At 45.1% G+C, this 14,662-nt stretch overlaps 2 protein-coding genes across 7 annotated transcripts in view; both read right to left on the bottom strand.

Moving 5' to 3' along the window:
• LOC122626043 (sodium/potassium/calcium exchanger Nckx30C) overlaps nt 1–5,174 on the bottom strand; it is a 34,799-nt gene extending 29,625 nt beyond the window's left edge. For all 6 annotated transcript variants that reach the window (XM_043806153.1, XM_043806176.1, XM_043806160.1 and 3 more), the window contains exons 1-2: nt 5,138–5,174; nt 1,102–3,031 (exon numbers count right to left, since the gene is read on the bottom strand). In XM_043806153.1, coding sequence (XP_043662088.1) covers nt 1,102–2,053 — 952 coding nt within the window. In that variant the 5' untranslated portion in view covers nt 2,054–3,031; nt 5,138–5,174. The remainder of the gene's footprint in view (nt 1–1,101; nt 3,032–5,137) is intronic.
• Nucleotides 5,175–6,034: 860 nt separating this feature from the next.
• Nucleotides 6,035–8,993, bottom strand: LOC122616847 (cytochrome P450 4e3). The gene is made up of 8 exons (XM_043792459.1): nt 8,789–8,993; nt 8,489–8,598; nt 8,082–8,431; nt 7,660–8,029; nt 7,430–7,601; nt 6,408–7,374; nt 6,236–6,354; nt 6,035–6,182 (listed from the first exon to the last, which is right to left on the bottom strand). Exons 1-6 carry the CDS (start codon nt 8,946–8,948, stop codon nt 6,956–6,958), a joined length of 1,581 nt encoding a protein of 526 aa, XP_043648394.1. The 5' UTR covers nt 8,949–8,993; the 3' UTR covers nt 6,035–6,182; nt 6,236–6,354; nt 6,408–6,955.
• Between the last annotated feature and the right edge of the window lie 5,669 nt (nt 8,994–14,662).

Raw genomic sequence — 14,662 nt, 5'->3', positions numbered from 1 at the left:
CAATGTTGGGTTTAATTGTTGGCCAAAATGTGACTGCGCCGCTCACGGGAGCAGAAACACAGTCGCAGGGGCACCCAGGCTGGCTGGCTGAATCAGGGCCACAAGGTGGAAAGGTTGCTGGGGCGCAAAAGGTGGCAAAGGTGCAGAATGTGGAGGCAAGAGCAGCAGCTTGACTTTCGCTGATGTGGCACAGAAAGGTATACATATACTATATACATATATATATATATATTCACATATGTGAATGTTTGCTGGGCGCACATTAACGCGCTCTGGGGCGCATACAGAAAAAAAGGATATTTCATCGTCCAACTGCAGACAGTTGTTCCATTATGTTCATTTGCAGTCGCTTATGCTGCGGCCAGGATAATTTATGTTCGCCATATTACGTATACGCAGCGTATACGAGTGCTGCGGAAATTACTGTGGCTCTTTCGCCTCAGTGGCGGGCACTTCATGCATTGCGTTACGTATACGCGATGTAAGCACATAAATATCGCTCATACGCAGTGTGGTTGCAAAATAATTGCCCTAGATGCGGATACCGTCGACATCTTACTTCTGGTTTACAATGCCATTGAGACGCTCAGCTATTTTTAATTTACTCTTTAAAAATATCATGAGAACTAACCTTATTTACAATATTCATTAAGTCTTGATGTTAAAGTGAAAAAGCTCTATGACGTGCTGCCCAAATGTTGTATATGTTAATTCTTTCAATTTTTCAAATAGCAGTGAATAAAGTACATATGTGGGCGGAACAAACATGTACCTGCATCCCCATTAAGCATTTGTCTGATTCCGGGCCTTGAACTTTTATAAGCTATCATTTCTCAGCACTCGGCACTCACACTCGATTCCCACTCATCGATGCCCCATGCAAGGCGAATTCAATTTGTCTTCGCTGAAAAGTTTGACGCAGGGATCCGCCCAGCTGAAAACTTCTCGCCCCCCGAAATTGAAAGGCTCATTTAAATACGAATGCCATTAGTCACACACACACACTAACGTTCCGATGCAAAATTCCACATATGTATGCGCAGGAATGACTTGGTATGGGTATGGAAGAGTATGGAAGTGCAGAGTTGGAAGGAGACTCACCATTGATACCACGTTGATTGGCCGCATTATCCTCGTCGGAGCCGGGCACTGCATTGGAGTTGAGCTCCGGATCCTGTTCCTGGTCCTCCTCCAGGCCGAACATCTGCTCCCCGGACTGGAAGGGGTACATGATCTCGGCCTCGTCCTCGCCGGACGTTTGGGATGGGGCGCCCACGCCGCCCAGGACATCGTTGTGGTTCTGGTTGTGGTTCTGGTTTGGGTTGTTGCTGTTGCTGCTACTGCTGCCAAAATGCTGCTTGGCCGACTTGGGCTTGGCGGCATCTCCCAGTCCCAATCCCTGGGTGGTCAGGCAGAGCAGCAGGATGCTGTAGATCGGCAGACGGAGGCAGCGGCGACTTCTGCAGCGGCTGCGACTGCTGGGATGGAGCAACTGCTCCGCGGAGGCACCACGAGATGATGTTGCAGATGCAGATGCAGATGCAGGTGTTGCTGGTAGCGCTGCTGTTCTGCTTCTTGTCTTTGCTTTCGTTATTGTTGTTGTTGCTGATATTGTTTTTAATGTTAATAATACTAAGCGCTTGAAAATATTTACACACTCGTCCAGTATCGTAGCTTGGTGTTGCTTGTTCATTGCCAGCTCAAAGGGGGCGTGGCCTCGTAGGCGCCCCCTCCGCCGGCGACTGTTGAAGTCTATCGTTGTGCTGCTGGTGCGGCTGCGGCCTGCGGACAACATGTTGTCGCTGTGGCACCAAGTGTTGCTGCTGTTGCGGCTTGCAGTTGCGGCTGTTGCAGTTGTAGCTGCTGCTGTTGCAGTTGTTGCTGTTGTAGCTGCTGCTGTTGCAGTTGCTGCTGCTGCTGCTAAGGCTCCATGATCTTTAGCTGCGGCTTTTTGAAGCAGCTCCTGGACCGCTGCTCCTCCCACTGCTGCTGTTGCGATTGCTGGTTGCTGCCTCTGCTGTTGCTGTTTGCTGCATGTTGTTGGCTGCAACATTGGACCCGTTGGATTAATGTTGTTGGTTGGTTACTTGTTTGATCGGCTTGTTTGGTTTGTTGGTTTGTTGGCTTGGTGTTATGTCGTTTCACTTGCAAAACCGTTTGTTGTCGTTGTACGCTTTTGATTAGACTGAGTTTAGGTTACAGTTTCTCGCTTGCTGTCAGATCTAAGCGATTCATTTGTATCACACAACTTTATATATACACTATACATAAATAACAATTAACACGGAACGGAGAGAGCGGAGAAATTGGGAGCGGGCGCGGTTGCGGATGCGGATTCAGGTTGCTGTTTCCGCTGGTGTTGCTGCAACATCCGCTGCTGGCGAGGCTAACACTAGCCTCGGCATTTCCATTTCCACGGGGCGCGCTATTCCCCTAGATTTTCACACACCCCCGCCTCTTGTGGTATTTTTCACGCCACCTTCTTTTTCAGGCCTTTCCGTTTCACTTCACGGCTCCCTCACAGCTACTGTGGCACTGCTGCTGCTGCTGCGCTTGCTGCTACTGCTGCTGCTGCTGCTATTCCTGGCCATTTGTCTGAGGCTTTTCCACTTTTCCGCTTTTCCGCCTGCCCGACGCGGTCTGTGCCTGTGTGCGTGCCCGAGTGTGGAAAAGTTTCCCTGAGTGGCCGCTGCGAAAGCTGGAGCTGAATCTTGCTATCGGTGGCCGTGTCGGTCTGCAGCTGGACTACATCACGCTGCGCACTCTGCTGGCGTTGTGAGCGCTGGCTGCCTGAGCCTCTTTTTGAGCCTGGCCAGGAGGTGGGCTGGAAAACCGACGGCCAACGACGGCCGAGGACCGAACCAGGACCGAACCAGGACCGACCAGGACCAGGATGCGAGCCTGGAAGCTCGGCTTTCCTTTCCAAAACTGCTTGCGGAGTGAGGGAGAGAGTACTGCTGCGCCTGCGTCGCTTTTGTTTACATTTTCGAAGGACTCGCTCGATGACTGTTAAGGCTCAAAGGCTGCCTGTCTGTGGAAAGAAAGTGGCAGGGATATAGTTAACTTGCAGCACATTTAAGCTTGTTTGTAAATGTTACAAGCTAAAAAGATTCGATTCTTAGAGTAATCACAAAATTGCTTTCATTCACACACTATTGTTATAGAAAACCAATTTTAATTGTTCCTAACACTTAATGCATTTTTAAATATTCATTTAAGAGAATATTCTTTTCAAAACTAAAATGTTTAAGTTCTATTATTGTCATGTATTTATTATTTTATTTTTCCGCTAATATATTAAACCTTTTTCATAGTTTTTATACTTTTAAGAGAAGCCATTTTACTATCCAATTTGGTTCGTATGCTCGTAAGCAAAATGTGTCCGATTTCTTTACCAATTCATTGCAAACTCTCTTGGCCAACTTTTCTCTTTGCCATTTTCCAGGCTCTCTCTCTCGAGCACAATTTTCCGCGCTCTCCATCGCAATTTTCCTGTCCCTCTCTGGATGCCGCTTATCTGCTGGGCCTTATCGCTTTCTCACGGCTTTTTCTTTGATTTTGCTTTCGTTTGCTGCTGTGTTTGTTGTTTTAGCTTACGCTTACAATTTTTACTTTCATTTAGGTTTAGTAGGTGACTCCCCGCACACCCACACCCACACACACACCCACCTCCGCCCACTTTCCCATTTCCCATTTCGGATTTCCCAGCCCACCGAGCGTTTTTTACTGCTTCTGGCTGAATGTGCGGTTATGTTCATTGTTATGCTTTGAGTAGCTCCCGCTGCTTCTAGTCCTAGTCCTTCTGTTCCTTTCTCCTTTCCCCTGCTAATCCTGCCCGTCCCCGCTGGCCCATCCGCTCTTTTTTGTCCTTTTTCCACTGTTATTTTTAGCCGTGGGCCAGAGTTTGTCCAAGAATTCAACCGTGCGGCTTTGTTATTAATTATGTTTTTCCCCCGCTATGTTTTGTGTGCTTTTTTTTTGTTTTTAAGAAAATTGCGTAACATTTTTGCGCTTTCTTTGCTTTACATAATTGCCCCATCAATTTTAAGGAACCAACGGGCATTTGATATGTTCTCTATAGTTCATTTCTAGCGACTTTAAACGCAACTAAAAAAATATACTTTTTGTCCCATGATTGTTGCAATACTCTTACAAACCTGCATAGTAAACTTTAAACGAATACAGAGCCGTAAAATATGCAAAGGAATGCAGCAATCTATGCTCTGTCATATGACTATTAACTTAGAATTGTACTTTAATGGTAGGTACTTTCATGATAGGCAATAGAATCGTTTAGTCCCAGAAAAGCGACGCTTTTATATAATTTGTAATAGCTATTGGGAAAGGGCAGCTCAGCCTGTAAGCAGCGTAAAATCCACCAAGATCCCAAAAGTCGCGTTTTAAGCCAAGCCAAAAGGTACAGGGCTAAATGGAAACTCTTGGCTAATTGTTATATCATTTGCTGGGCAACTTTAAAGGGGCGGGGTCGCTTTAAGAACGGGGTCGAATCCTCGTGACTGCCGAAAGTCTGACTGTTAAATTTTCTTCTTGACTTGACCAGTCGAAAAAAAGAAGGCAACCTGAAAGCATGAAGAAACTCTGCACACTCACAGATACACGCACACACACACACACACACACACATACACACACACCAGGCACACACACCAGGCAGAGGCAACGTTTTGACCTCTTTATGAAAAAGGCCTCAAGCACGAGAAGGCTCAGACTCACACACACCAGCGCACAACAAGCACGAACGGGGCTGCCATTAGTGTTTCTGCACTCACACAGACGACCGAAAAACGCTTTGCCCCGGCCGCCCCAGCCCCCCGCATTTGCCCCATCATTTTTGTGGCTTTTTATTGCTTGATTATATAAAAATTGGCTTTTGTATATCATATTTGGTTCACCGCTGCGGCAAATCGTTCATTTTGTCTCCCCACAAGTGCGCCAGGATTGGGGCACTTTCGATGTGGGGTGCTGAGCTTTTTCGATTTGGCTTAAGTTTTTCCTTTGATTTCAAACTGCAATCAATTTGCCAACACCTCGCGCACCAACACACGCACACAGACAGCGCACACGGTTAAAAGTTTCTGCACACACATACACCGAGCAGGAGGACTTTGGGACGCACCATCCGCTCCTTGGTCCTGCGAGGATGTTGTCAGCACAGCGCCCGAAAACGATTTGGGTTCCCTGCCAGGCGACCACGAGTCCGGAGGCCACACACGAAGCCAATGGCGTGCCGAATGGGAGCCGAGTTGGGCCGAAAGGATAACGACTTCCAGTCCGCTGGCGGATGGGGGCGAATTCAGCTGGCCAGGATCGGGTTTTGTTTCAGCTTCAGTTTCAGTTTTAGTCTCAGTTTCGATTTCATTTTCATCTGCTGGCTAACTACCTACGACGAGCATCCCTTCGATTTGCAATTAATTAATTTACGATGACTTCCGTTCGCACATATTTGCATTAGCGAACCCATCAGGACGAGCATTTCCTGCCGTCGCTCTCGGGTTTCCAGTTTATAGCATACTTTCGGGGGTACGAGAGCCGCCAAAGAGAGCGAACGCGCAGCTGTTCTTCACACCAACTCTCCACCCCACCCCACCCCCCCGCCACCCACTCAAACAAACGCGAACAGAAAGAAAGAAAGAAATAAACGTTTGTGCATGCGTTACAAGCACTCATACAGACGCGAAACGAATACACACACACACACACACGCACGCGGACACTCTCCACGCACAATTGTATTTTGATTATGCCCGGTTTTGGTACGCCGCATACCTCGCATACTTCTACGCACAACAATGCCAACTCCCCGACCCCAAATCCAGTAGCTCCCCCCCATATCTACCCCATATCTCCCCTCTCCCCCCACAGCGCTGGATACCCGCAGAAAACCCAATCCAAGCGAAGCCAACCCAACCCAACCCTACGCCTCACTGATAGCCGCCAAGTTTGCCGTCACATCAAATATTTATTGCGGCAAGGGAGCGAAACAAGTTGGAGCGAAATAGTCGAAAATTCGGAATTTAAAATTTAACTACAAGCACTGCAGAACTTTCTGAGGTGGCAATGCATTAAAGACAGCGCACACCTCCATGAAACTAATTTAATGACTTAAGTATAATAAGTCGATTTCTTATCTAAATTTATATTTGTCTATTATCTAGATAATCCTGAAATATAAAGAACTAGTTAATTTGCTTGCTTAAGAATGTATTTCACTTACAATTTGGCTTATTAAGTATAAAAGGCGATTTCTTATTGCGAAGGAATTCAAGTTCATATTTGTCTATTATCTAGATTATCTAGAATTTAATTTCATATTTGTCTATTATCTAGATAATCCTGAAATATGAAGCATTAATTCATTTTCTTGCTTAAAAATGTATTTCACTTACAACTTGGCTTGAGTCAACGCAACTAAGCCAGCAGTTTTGTTCGTTGGATACGGCGTAGTAGCCACACCAAGTGTGGAGTTCGAAACATTTTAATCGGCATTAAGCCATTCATAATTTAATTACAATAAATTATGCAAGCCGCGGAAAGGGCAGAAATTTAATCAGCTATAAATAGGAGTGGAAGTAAACGACATCAACTCAAAGCCAAAATGAATCTCAGACTGAGTGTGCTTCTATTTATGGTTTACAACTTCGGCGTGAGGTGGTCATTCGTGAGATCGGCAGGAGAGTAACGTAATTTTAATTGGGTTTACTAATAAATATAAGTGATGAGACTTAATTCCTTGGAGTTTTATTGATTTAACATTGTTAAAAGGATGACAAAATGTATGCAGTTATATTATTTTATTCTCCAAATAAAAAGCTAACTGGGTCATTACATGTTTGGTAATATTAAGTATACAACCTAGTGCACTTGAAGGTATGATGAATGCATAAGTAATGCACAACTTAATAGAGGTATTTAAGAGTATTCATATTCCTTATTCTTAGAGCTTCCTTTCCCTGAGACGAAGGTGCAGGCCGTTGTCTGATTTCAGGGTTAGCACCGCGGATAGAATAGGATCGTATTTGTGGCGTCCTGCCTCGCACTTCAACTTTTTGCCTGGGGAGAGACCGAGGTAGGTATTTAGGCGACCATCCGAGGAGACCAGTTCATCGACAGCTGGAAGCACCTCAAAGGACCTCACCACCTTTGATATAACTGTCTTAAGTTCTAGGAGCGCAAACTTTTGGCCAATGCAGTTTCGTGGCCCAGCACTGAAAGGTAGATACTCAAAGGGAGCGGGTTTCTCCTCCTCAAATCGCTCCGGTCGAAAATGATGGGGATCCTTGAAGATGCGATCGTTGTAACCCAGCAGGATGAGAGCCAGATTGAGAGTGGTACCCTTGGGCACTATGCTGCCATCTAAACAGGGGAAAATGTATAACTTTTCTGTTTTGTAAATACAAAAGTTACTTACTGATATCATAATCCTTGTCGCAATATCGCCCTATGAATGGAACACTGGGATAGACGCGCTGCGCCTCCTTAATAAACAGATCTAGATACTTCATTTTGGCGACCTCCTGGAAACTGACATTTCTGTTCATATCACTACCCATGACTTCACATTGCTCCTGATACAATTTCCGCTGCATTAAAAACCAATAAGTACCACAAACTAATTTAAGTTAAGTATATCGAAAATACCTGAACATCAGGATGTCGCGAGAGCAGATATACGGAGAACGATACTCCCGAGGTGGTCGTGTCGTGTCCTTCAAACATGAAGGTGGACACCTCCTCGTAGATCTCCTGCCGTGTGAGAGGACGACCGTCGATGGTGGAGGATAGCAAGGTGTCCAGAAAGGCCATCTTCTTTCGTGGCAAGGATGGATCGTGCTCCTTCTTGGAACTTCCATTCTGCAGAGCATCGACGCGTTTTTCGATGATGTCATACGTGAAATCTTGTAGCGTCTTCAGAGTTTTTTGATAGGCTGAAAACTCAGGTGTTAAACTGAATACGCGATTGGAGCGTTTAAATGGATGAAAAGCTCGCATATTTATATTGTAGCACATACTAAAAATATAATTTGATTTAATAAAGTGAAAAGCATATTTCCAGAACTCACTCTTTGAATGTCTGAACAATGGAGGAGTCGCGCTGCTCCATGGCATTGATGGGCACACCCATCGCCGTATCGCAGATCACATCCAGAGTAAGGTAGTTGGCATGCTCCTGGAAATCAATGATGGTGTCTCCGGCACTCGCCTTCTTCAACTGTGTCATAAACTTGCTGGAGTTCTCGTTCATCACCTCGTGGAAGTCCTGCAGGATGTTGAAGTGGAAGGATGGGGTGATCATCTTGCGGTGCTTGTGCCACTTGCTACCATAGCTCGTTAGGAGACCATGACCCAGCCAGGGATGCAGTAGGTCGTAGATGGTGGACTTTTGTATCAGTTGCTGACTGTTCAAGATGTACTGGTGAAGGATGAATAGGATAGGATTTTTAACTAAGATATATTCTAATGTACTTACCTCCAATTGCTTGGGATTAGTCATCACAATGTGGGAACTGTATCCGATCCAGAAGAGGAAGTTATCTTTTCCGTACTCGCACCACCAATCAAAGAACGTAGACAGTATTTCTGTGAAAGCCAGTAAAGTGTTCGCGATTAGGAACATTCTGATCTTTGGCCACTCGACCAGCGCATTTCGCCATGCCAGATGACTTCGTATCAGCCGGTTATAGTACAACTGATAACAGCCACTAAATCGCTATCAGTGCGCCGCGTAGACTGCCAGTCGAGCCTCCACGGCTGGTGTTTTGGAACTGACCTGCCGGATTTTTGCCAATCCGATTGGCGTTGCCCAAAATGGGCACCGGAGTGGGTCCATTGAATTCCTTGAGCAGTTGGCGGCGCCGCGATGCCTTCCGTTCAAAGTACACCAAAGCGATCAGTGGCAGAACCAACAAACCAAACACAGCGAGCCACATTTCTATATAAACCTGTTCTGGTAGCAGCAACAACAAGTGAACCGATCGCAGCTGGAGCAGATTGAAGAATCGCTGGCGCCGCTCTCTTTTATAGCCAAGCCAGGTCCATTCAGCTCGCTCCGGATTGGTCCACTCACCGATTAGACAAGCGAGATCTCCCGGCTCTTCCTAGTCGCAGTGCAATCGGTTCTAAGGTATCTCTACCTTAGTAGAGAATCAACACAATCTGTAGGGTCAAAGTCCACGTTTCCCGGCACTTTTATCAGAGTGCATCCACCACGAGATCGTAATGGCTAGAAAACGATGAGTGGCCAAAAAGCCTTTGGACTATGTATCAAAAATATATCTATCTAATGGCGAGGTCTGTTATTCTTCTTGGCGAAATGAAGTTTATTAACTTTAGCCTAGGGTATTGCAAGTTTGGCGATGCCGAACACCAATGTCAGGTTTTTGAGTTTTTTCTTATTTTTCATGTCTGGCTCAGTGGACTTTGTACTTATTTGTTTATCTATCGACAGACGAACGGCAGACGGACTGAATTAGTAATCTCGTATCAGCGAGGGGCTCGCCATATAAGAGAAACGCAGCCCGAAGTCCGTCACATGCCAGGCCTCCAAGAAATGGTCATTAGCGATTAATTTTTCGGGTAGTCAGGCATCCTGAATCTGGACACGACAGGCCAAAACAAATGGTGAAAGTCAGAAGCCACTAACAAAAGGGGTATAACTCTTATATGCATAACAATGGCATTGGCAGGCGATTTTCCTCAGTCCCATCCGACATGGGCATATGTTTTGTGGGGGAGGCTGCTTAATAAAGCATATAATATGAGAATTAATCAAAGACCACGCATTGGCTTTTCGCCTGCGTGGGAGAGCTGTACCCGTGACACGAGTCCCCGGAGAAGAACCATGCGGAATTCCTTCCTGGGAGTTGAGCCCATGATTGTCGAGAAAAATTGCCCGCCAAACGCAAGGCCCACACAGAAACATTAACCATTTCACGATTACATCTCCATGGGCTGGCAATAAATCAAATTGGTAAACGAAGGAAAAAAACAGAGAAAAGTTTTGCACACTGTGAATGGCTTTTATGGCATTTGTTTGGGGCCTGTAATTCGCTTGACATCTCAATGCTGCCACTGCTACTGCTGCTACTGCTGCTGCCGCCACTGCTTAATGCTTAATGCCCAAACTTATAACGGGCGAAAATTTTAATGAATGACGTCGTCATCATCAGCAGCTGAAGCCGAGAGTGGCAAGGACGTTGGCCACCCACCACCCGCTCCCCTTTCAAGGACATGTTTGGGCGAGCGGCAGCGGGCAAACAAACAATTTCAATGAACTTTGATAAATCGCTGCGAGGCGAAGGACGAGTCCGTATATTCCGTATATACAGTATATACCGTATACACACTCGTATAATGTACGGCCGGGTATTCTGCTTCACTGGGCTTCCTATTTCCGGTTCCCATTTCGGTTGCTATATTTGGTAGTGCCGCTGAATGCTCAGTGATTATGTAAATTGTTCGGCCCATTTGTAGCAGCTTCCACTGCCGATGGTTTTATGGTTATTTTTATTCATCGATTGCATCTATTAAAAGAATATTCCGCGCAATCCCAGTTGGCTTCTGGCTTCTGGCTTCTGGCTTTTAACCATAACGAACCCTTGAAAACTTCCAGATCCCCCTGAAAGTATGCCTTCGAATTACGCCGACAATCGCTTCCACAAATATTAGTCGAATGAACCAACTCTCATCCCGGCGAGTCATTTAAGTTAATTATTTCGGGGCTTATCAAGTGGGGATCACACATGTCGTATACGCAATTAGCAGGCTGAGAACGAAATCGCTGTCTTTAAACGAACAGCAATTCCCCAAACTCGCTGCCTCATTATCCCACTTTTCCGCACGTTGCCTGTTGTCATTGCCGTTGCCGTTGCCGTTGTCTTGTTTAATGCATTTTTGCCTTCATGCGGCTAAGAGGATGTAAATATTGCGCATACGCCACGTTGTGAGCACGCAATGCTGCATGGCATGTTTGGCCCGTTTGGAGGCAGAGAGAAATGACTGGAAATAAAGAGCGATGGATACCGTGGGAACTGCTTTTGACTAAAATTTAAATTCTTCTCAACAATTAAATGAATAATGAAAAATAAATTCAAATATGTTATTAGGAAGAAGGCAGTTTTTAGGATTCAAGAGGAACATCCAAAAACATAAAGTATTTAAAGCAGTAATTTATTATTTACAAACATTGGTATAGTTTATTAATCAATAATTCCAAATTGAATTTAGATTAAGCCAGCAAGAGGAAACAGGAGTCAGTCTTTTTTCATTTCAGCACCTTGAGTTTCCACTGTACTTGGCCAAGCTGAAGAAACCGCATTTACTGGCCACTTAAAAGAGAGAACTCCCATGTGGCCAGTCCACTCCCATTTCCGCCCCTTTTCGGGATTCGCAAAACTATGCAAAAGGCTGAGTAGCCACTGTACCCACATCCCACATCCCATCTCCCACCTCCCACCACCCACCTCCTTATCGGGCCATAAAAAGCTGTATAGAATGTTGCAATCAGTTAATTTAAGTGCAGGCCAGGCCAGCACGAACAAAGAGAATGGGAAGCAGCAACAAAAGGAAAAATGGAAATTTCAATGCGAAAATATATATACACAAACGAGTGTATTTGTGTGCGTGTGGCGGTGGCGGTGGCTGTGGGTGTGTATGTCTAAACAAACACGCACAGTGGGCCACGCACAGTGGGTCAAGTTCCGTTTTGAGTGGATTCATCCCCAAAACGAAATGAATTCGCAGTGGACTGAGCCGCAGGAAAAGTTCGGGGAAAAGTGGGAAGGCCGCTTGGATTGGGAGGGAGTGGAGTGAGGTGGGAATTTTCCTCGACCCGAGGCACAGACTCACTCACACACACACACACACACACACATAGACACACAAGCGCACAGCAAAGCACAAGTGGCTACTAATGCAAATAATTTACAAGTAGCAAATGTGGGCGGCAAACGCCAGCAGCAGATTCAGCAGCAGCCAACGTCAGCAGAGACACAGAAAGGACAAAACAAAAATGGGAAAGCGAAAAAATAAAGGAAAACACACACAAAATAAACGACAGTCGACGAGGCAAAATGTCGTCAACAAAAAGAAATATAACCAGAGGGAAGGCTAGCTTGGAAGACCAAGGCTTAGAATACCCTGAAAAGTCTATTATTGCTGAGGATGTCGAAAGGTATACTTAAAATCTCTCTATATGTATATGTTATACTTAAACTTTCAATAATGAGATAATCACTAAATGTAAAACAGTTTACTTAAATATTTATTTTGAATATAGGATGGCGTTAGAAGATGATGTGCGTAGGGAAAAGGACCTTTGAAAGGGTATAACGCAGTAGTAACAAAAGCCAGGGATCTGGGGAGGGGTACAGGGGCTAGGAGCCCAGGGGCAAGGGGGAAGGGAAAGGAAAAGAGGGCAATGCTGGGAGCACCGAGGCTCAAGCCAGAAGAGAGGGCTGAACGGAAGAGAAGGGCGAGTAAAAAGGACATTATGCGTCTTTTCACATTTGAGAAAAGGACAAATTTGTAAGGACAAGTGTAAGTGAAGGAAACCGAAACAAACACACAGGCACACGCACACTCGCAGATACCAATACACGTACACATGCACACACACACATAGAGAGCGACGGCGAATGCCGCAAATGTTTGTGGCCCCGCCCCCTCCGCCCCCTTTTTGAGGCTGTTGAGAGAAAATCAATGCCAGACCATGAATCAAGATCAGGTTTTCAGAACGAATTAGGAGGACTTTTCGGTTTTGCATTGAGCGATTGATCTGAAAAGTTTCACAGGACAGAAAGTTTTTGGGCCAAAAACCGAAGGTGCGAGCTAAAATTCCTGGCAACTCATTGCAGGAACCCTCGATTTGTTGAACTGAAGGGATGTGTTGGTTGTAGCTTTCAAAAGAGTTCAGTCGAGTTAAAGTTAAGGAAGCTTCTAGGAAGAATCTAGTTGTTGTAATATTAATTTTCTTGTCATGCCATTAGAAAGAATCCTTTTTTAGTGAAAAAAGTTATTAGCAAGCTACTTCTGAACCCTGATTAGTTTTCATCTGACAATTATTGGACCATTTTCTAAGAAAGCTAACAAAAAAGAATCTTAACTTAGCTTTTATAGTTTCAGAGATCACGACGATCATACGGACGGACAGACAGATGGACATGGAAAGATCTGATCAAGAATATATACTTTATAGGGTCGGAAAAGCTTCTTTATCCCTGATACATACTTCTCAATGGATCGGGTATACCCTTTTACTCTACGAGCAACGGGTATAGAAATAAGGGTACAGAAAAGGATACCATATCACAGAATTGTTCTTTAAAGAAAACATATTAACCTACTAATCGCATAGTTGTTCCAGATATAACACCATTTCGGTGGAAACTATACTATTAAGTACAAATAAATCATGTGACAGTTATCCAATTGATGAGTTAGTGCTGCCCCACAATCTGCAAGTTCGCAAAAATCCAGAAAGTGGAGGAAATTCTTCAATGACTGAAACAAGAATAAGTAAACCAGAGACCGGAAAAGTAGAAAGTGCTTTAATTTTTGGCTGACTGACTTTTCACAACTTTCGCGGTAAATGGGTGTCAGGCCATCGGGTGCGGGGAGGGGGCGGTGCAGGGGCAGGGTAAATTCCGGTTGGGGAGGGGGTGAGGGATCGGTTCGCCCAGGAATGAGGTGGCACAGTCACTGGCGTTGGCGCGTGGAGGTAATTGAAGTGACGTTTATGAATGTCATCCGTCAAGCACTCAAGGACATTTACATACAAACACGCACACATGGAAAGCGTGGCACAAACACACACGCACACACACCCTCAAACACTCACGCACACATGCAGGGACGCGTGGGGAGCTCGGTGGCCCCACAGATGCGAGCTTACACAGATTTTTTTGTGTCTTACACCCAGTAGTCCTTCTCCAGCTAAAGGCGTATACAATTGCTGTTGATTTCGTCAGTAGTAAGCATTCATTTGGTTGACCGTAATATAACTTTATGACATTTAGTTGTATTTTGTACGGATTGGAAAATTTGGAAGGATCGCATCATCTTCTGGAAAGAAAAATTATTTGAAATGTTCAGCGGGAAGTTCTTGAATAAATATGTTTAATAAAATAACCTAACTGAACGTCAATCTTAGTGCTTATAAAATAATAGTTTTATATATATAATAATAGGTAGTTATTTATTATAGGAAGTTCACGTGTTTGAACCCATTATTGATAGAAAAGCAAGCCGAGGGTAACCCATAGTCGCAATCCCACTTGTATTTGCTTTTTCGCGTTTATGTAGACAAACTCACACACTGCGAGAAATCGAAGGAGATGTGGGCAAGGGACGCTCACCGAACCAATACGAACATGAGTTGTCGTCCTGTACGGTAGATGTGAGTGCAGGACCGCCATGAAATTCAATGTGTGTGTGTGTGTGTGTGTGAGTCCCTGCTGTTGTGTGTGTTTCTGTGCGGGCATGTGTGTGTGTGAGACAATTTAAAAATAAATACAAGAAACTAGCACAGAACGTGATGGCGGTGGGTGGGTTGTTATGGGTGGTTGTGGGTGGTTGTGGGTGGCAAGTGGGTGGAAAGTGGGTGTTGCAGGGCCACCAGCGAGGGCAGAATGATAGATTGAGAGGA

The sequence above is a fragment of the Drosophila teissieri genome, chromosome 2L (assembly GCF_016746235.2).
Source record: "Drosophila teissieri strain GT53w chromosome 2L, Prin_Dtei_1.1, whole genome shotgun sequence".
Classification (NCBI taxonomy): Eukaryota; Metazoa; Arthropoda; class Insecta; order Diptera; family Drosophilidae; genus Drosophila; species Drosophila teissieri.
Note: the sequence above shows the minus strand (reverse complement) of the source record. Positions and strands in the feature narration are given on the sequence as shown.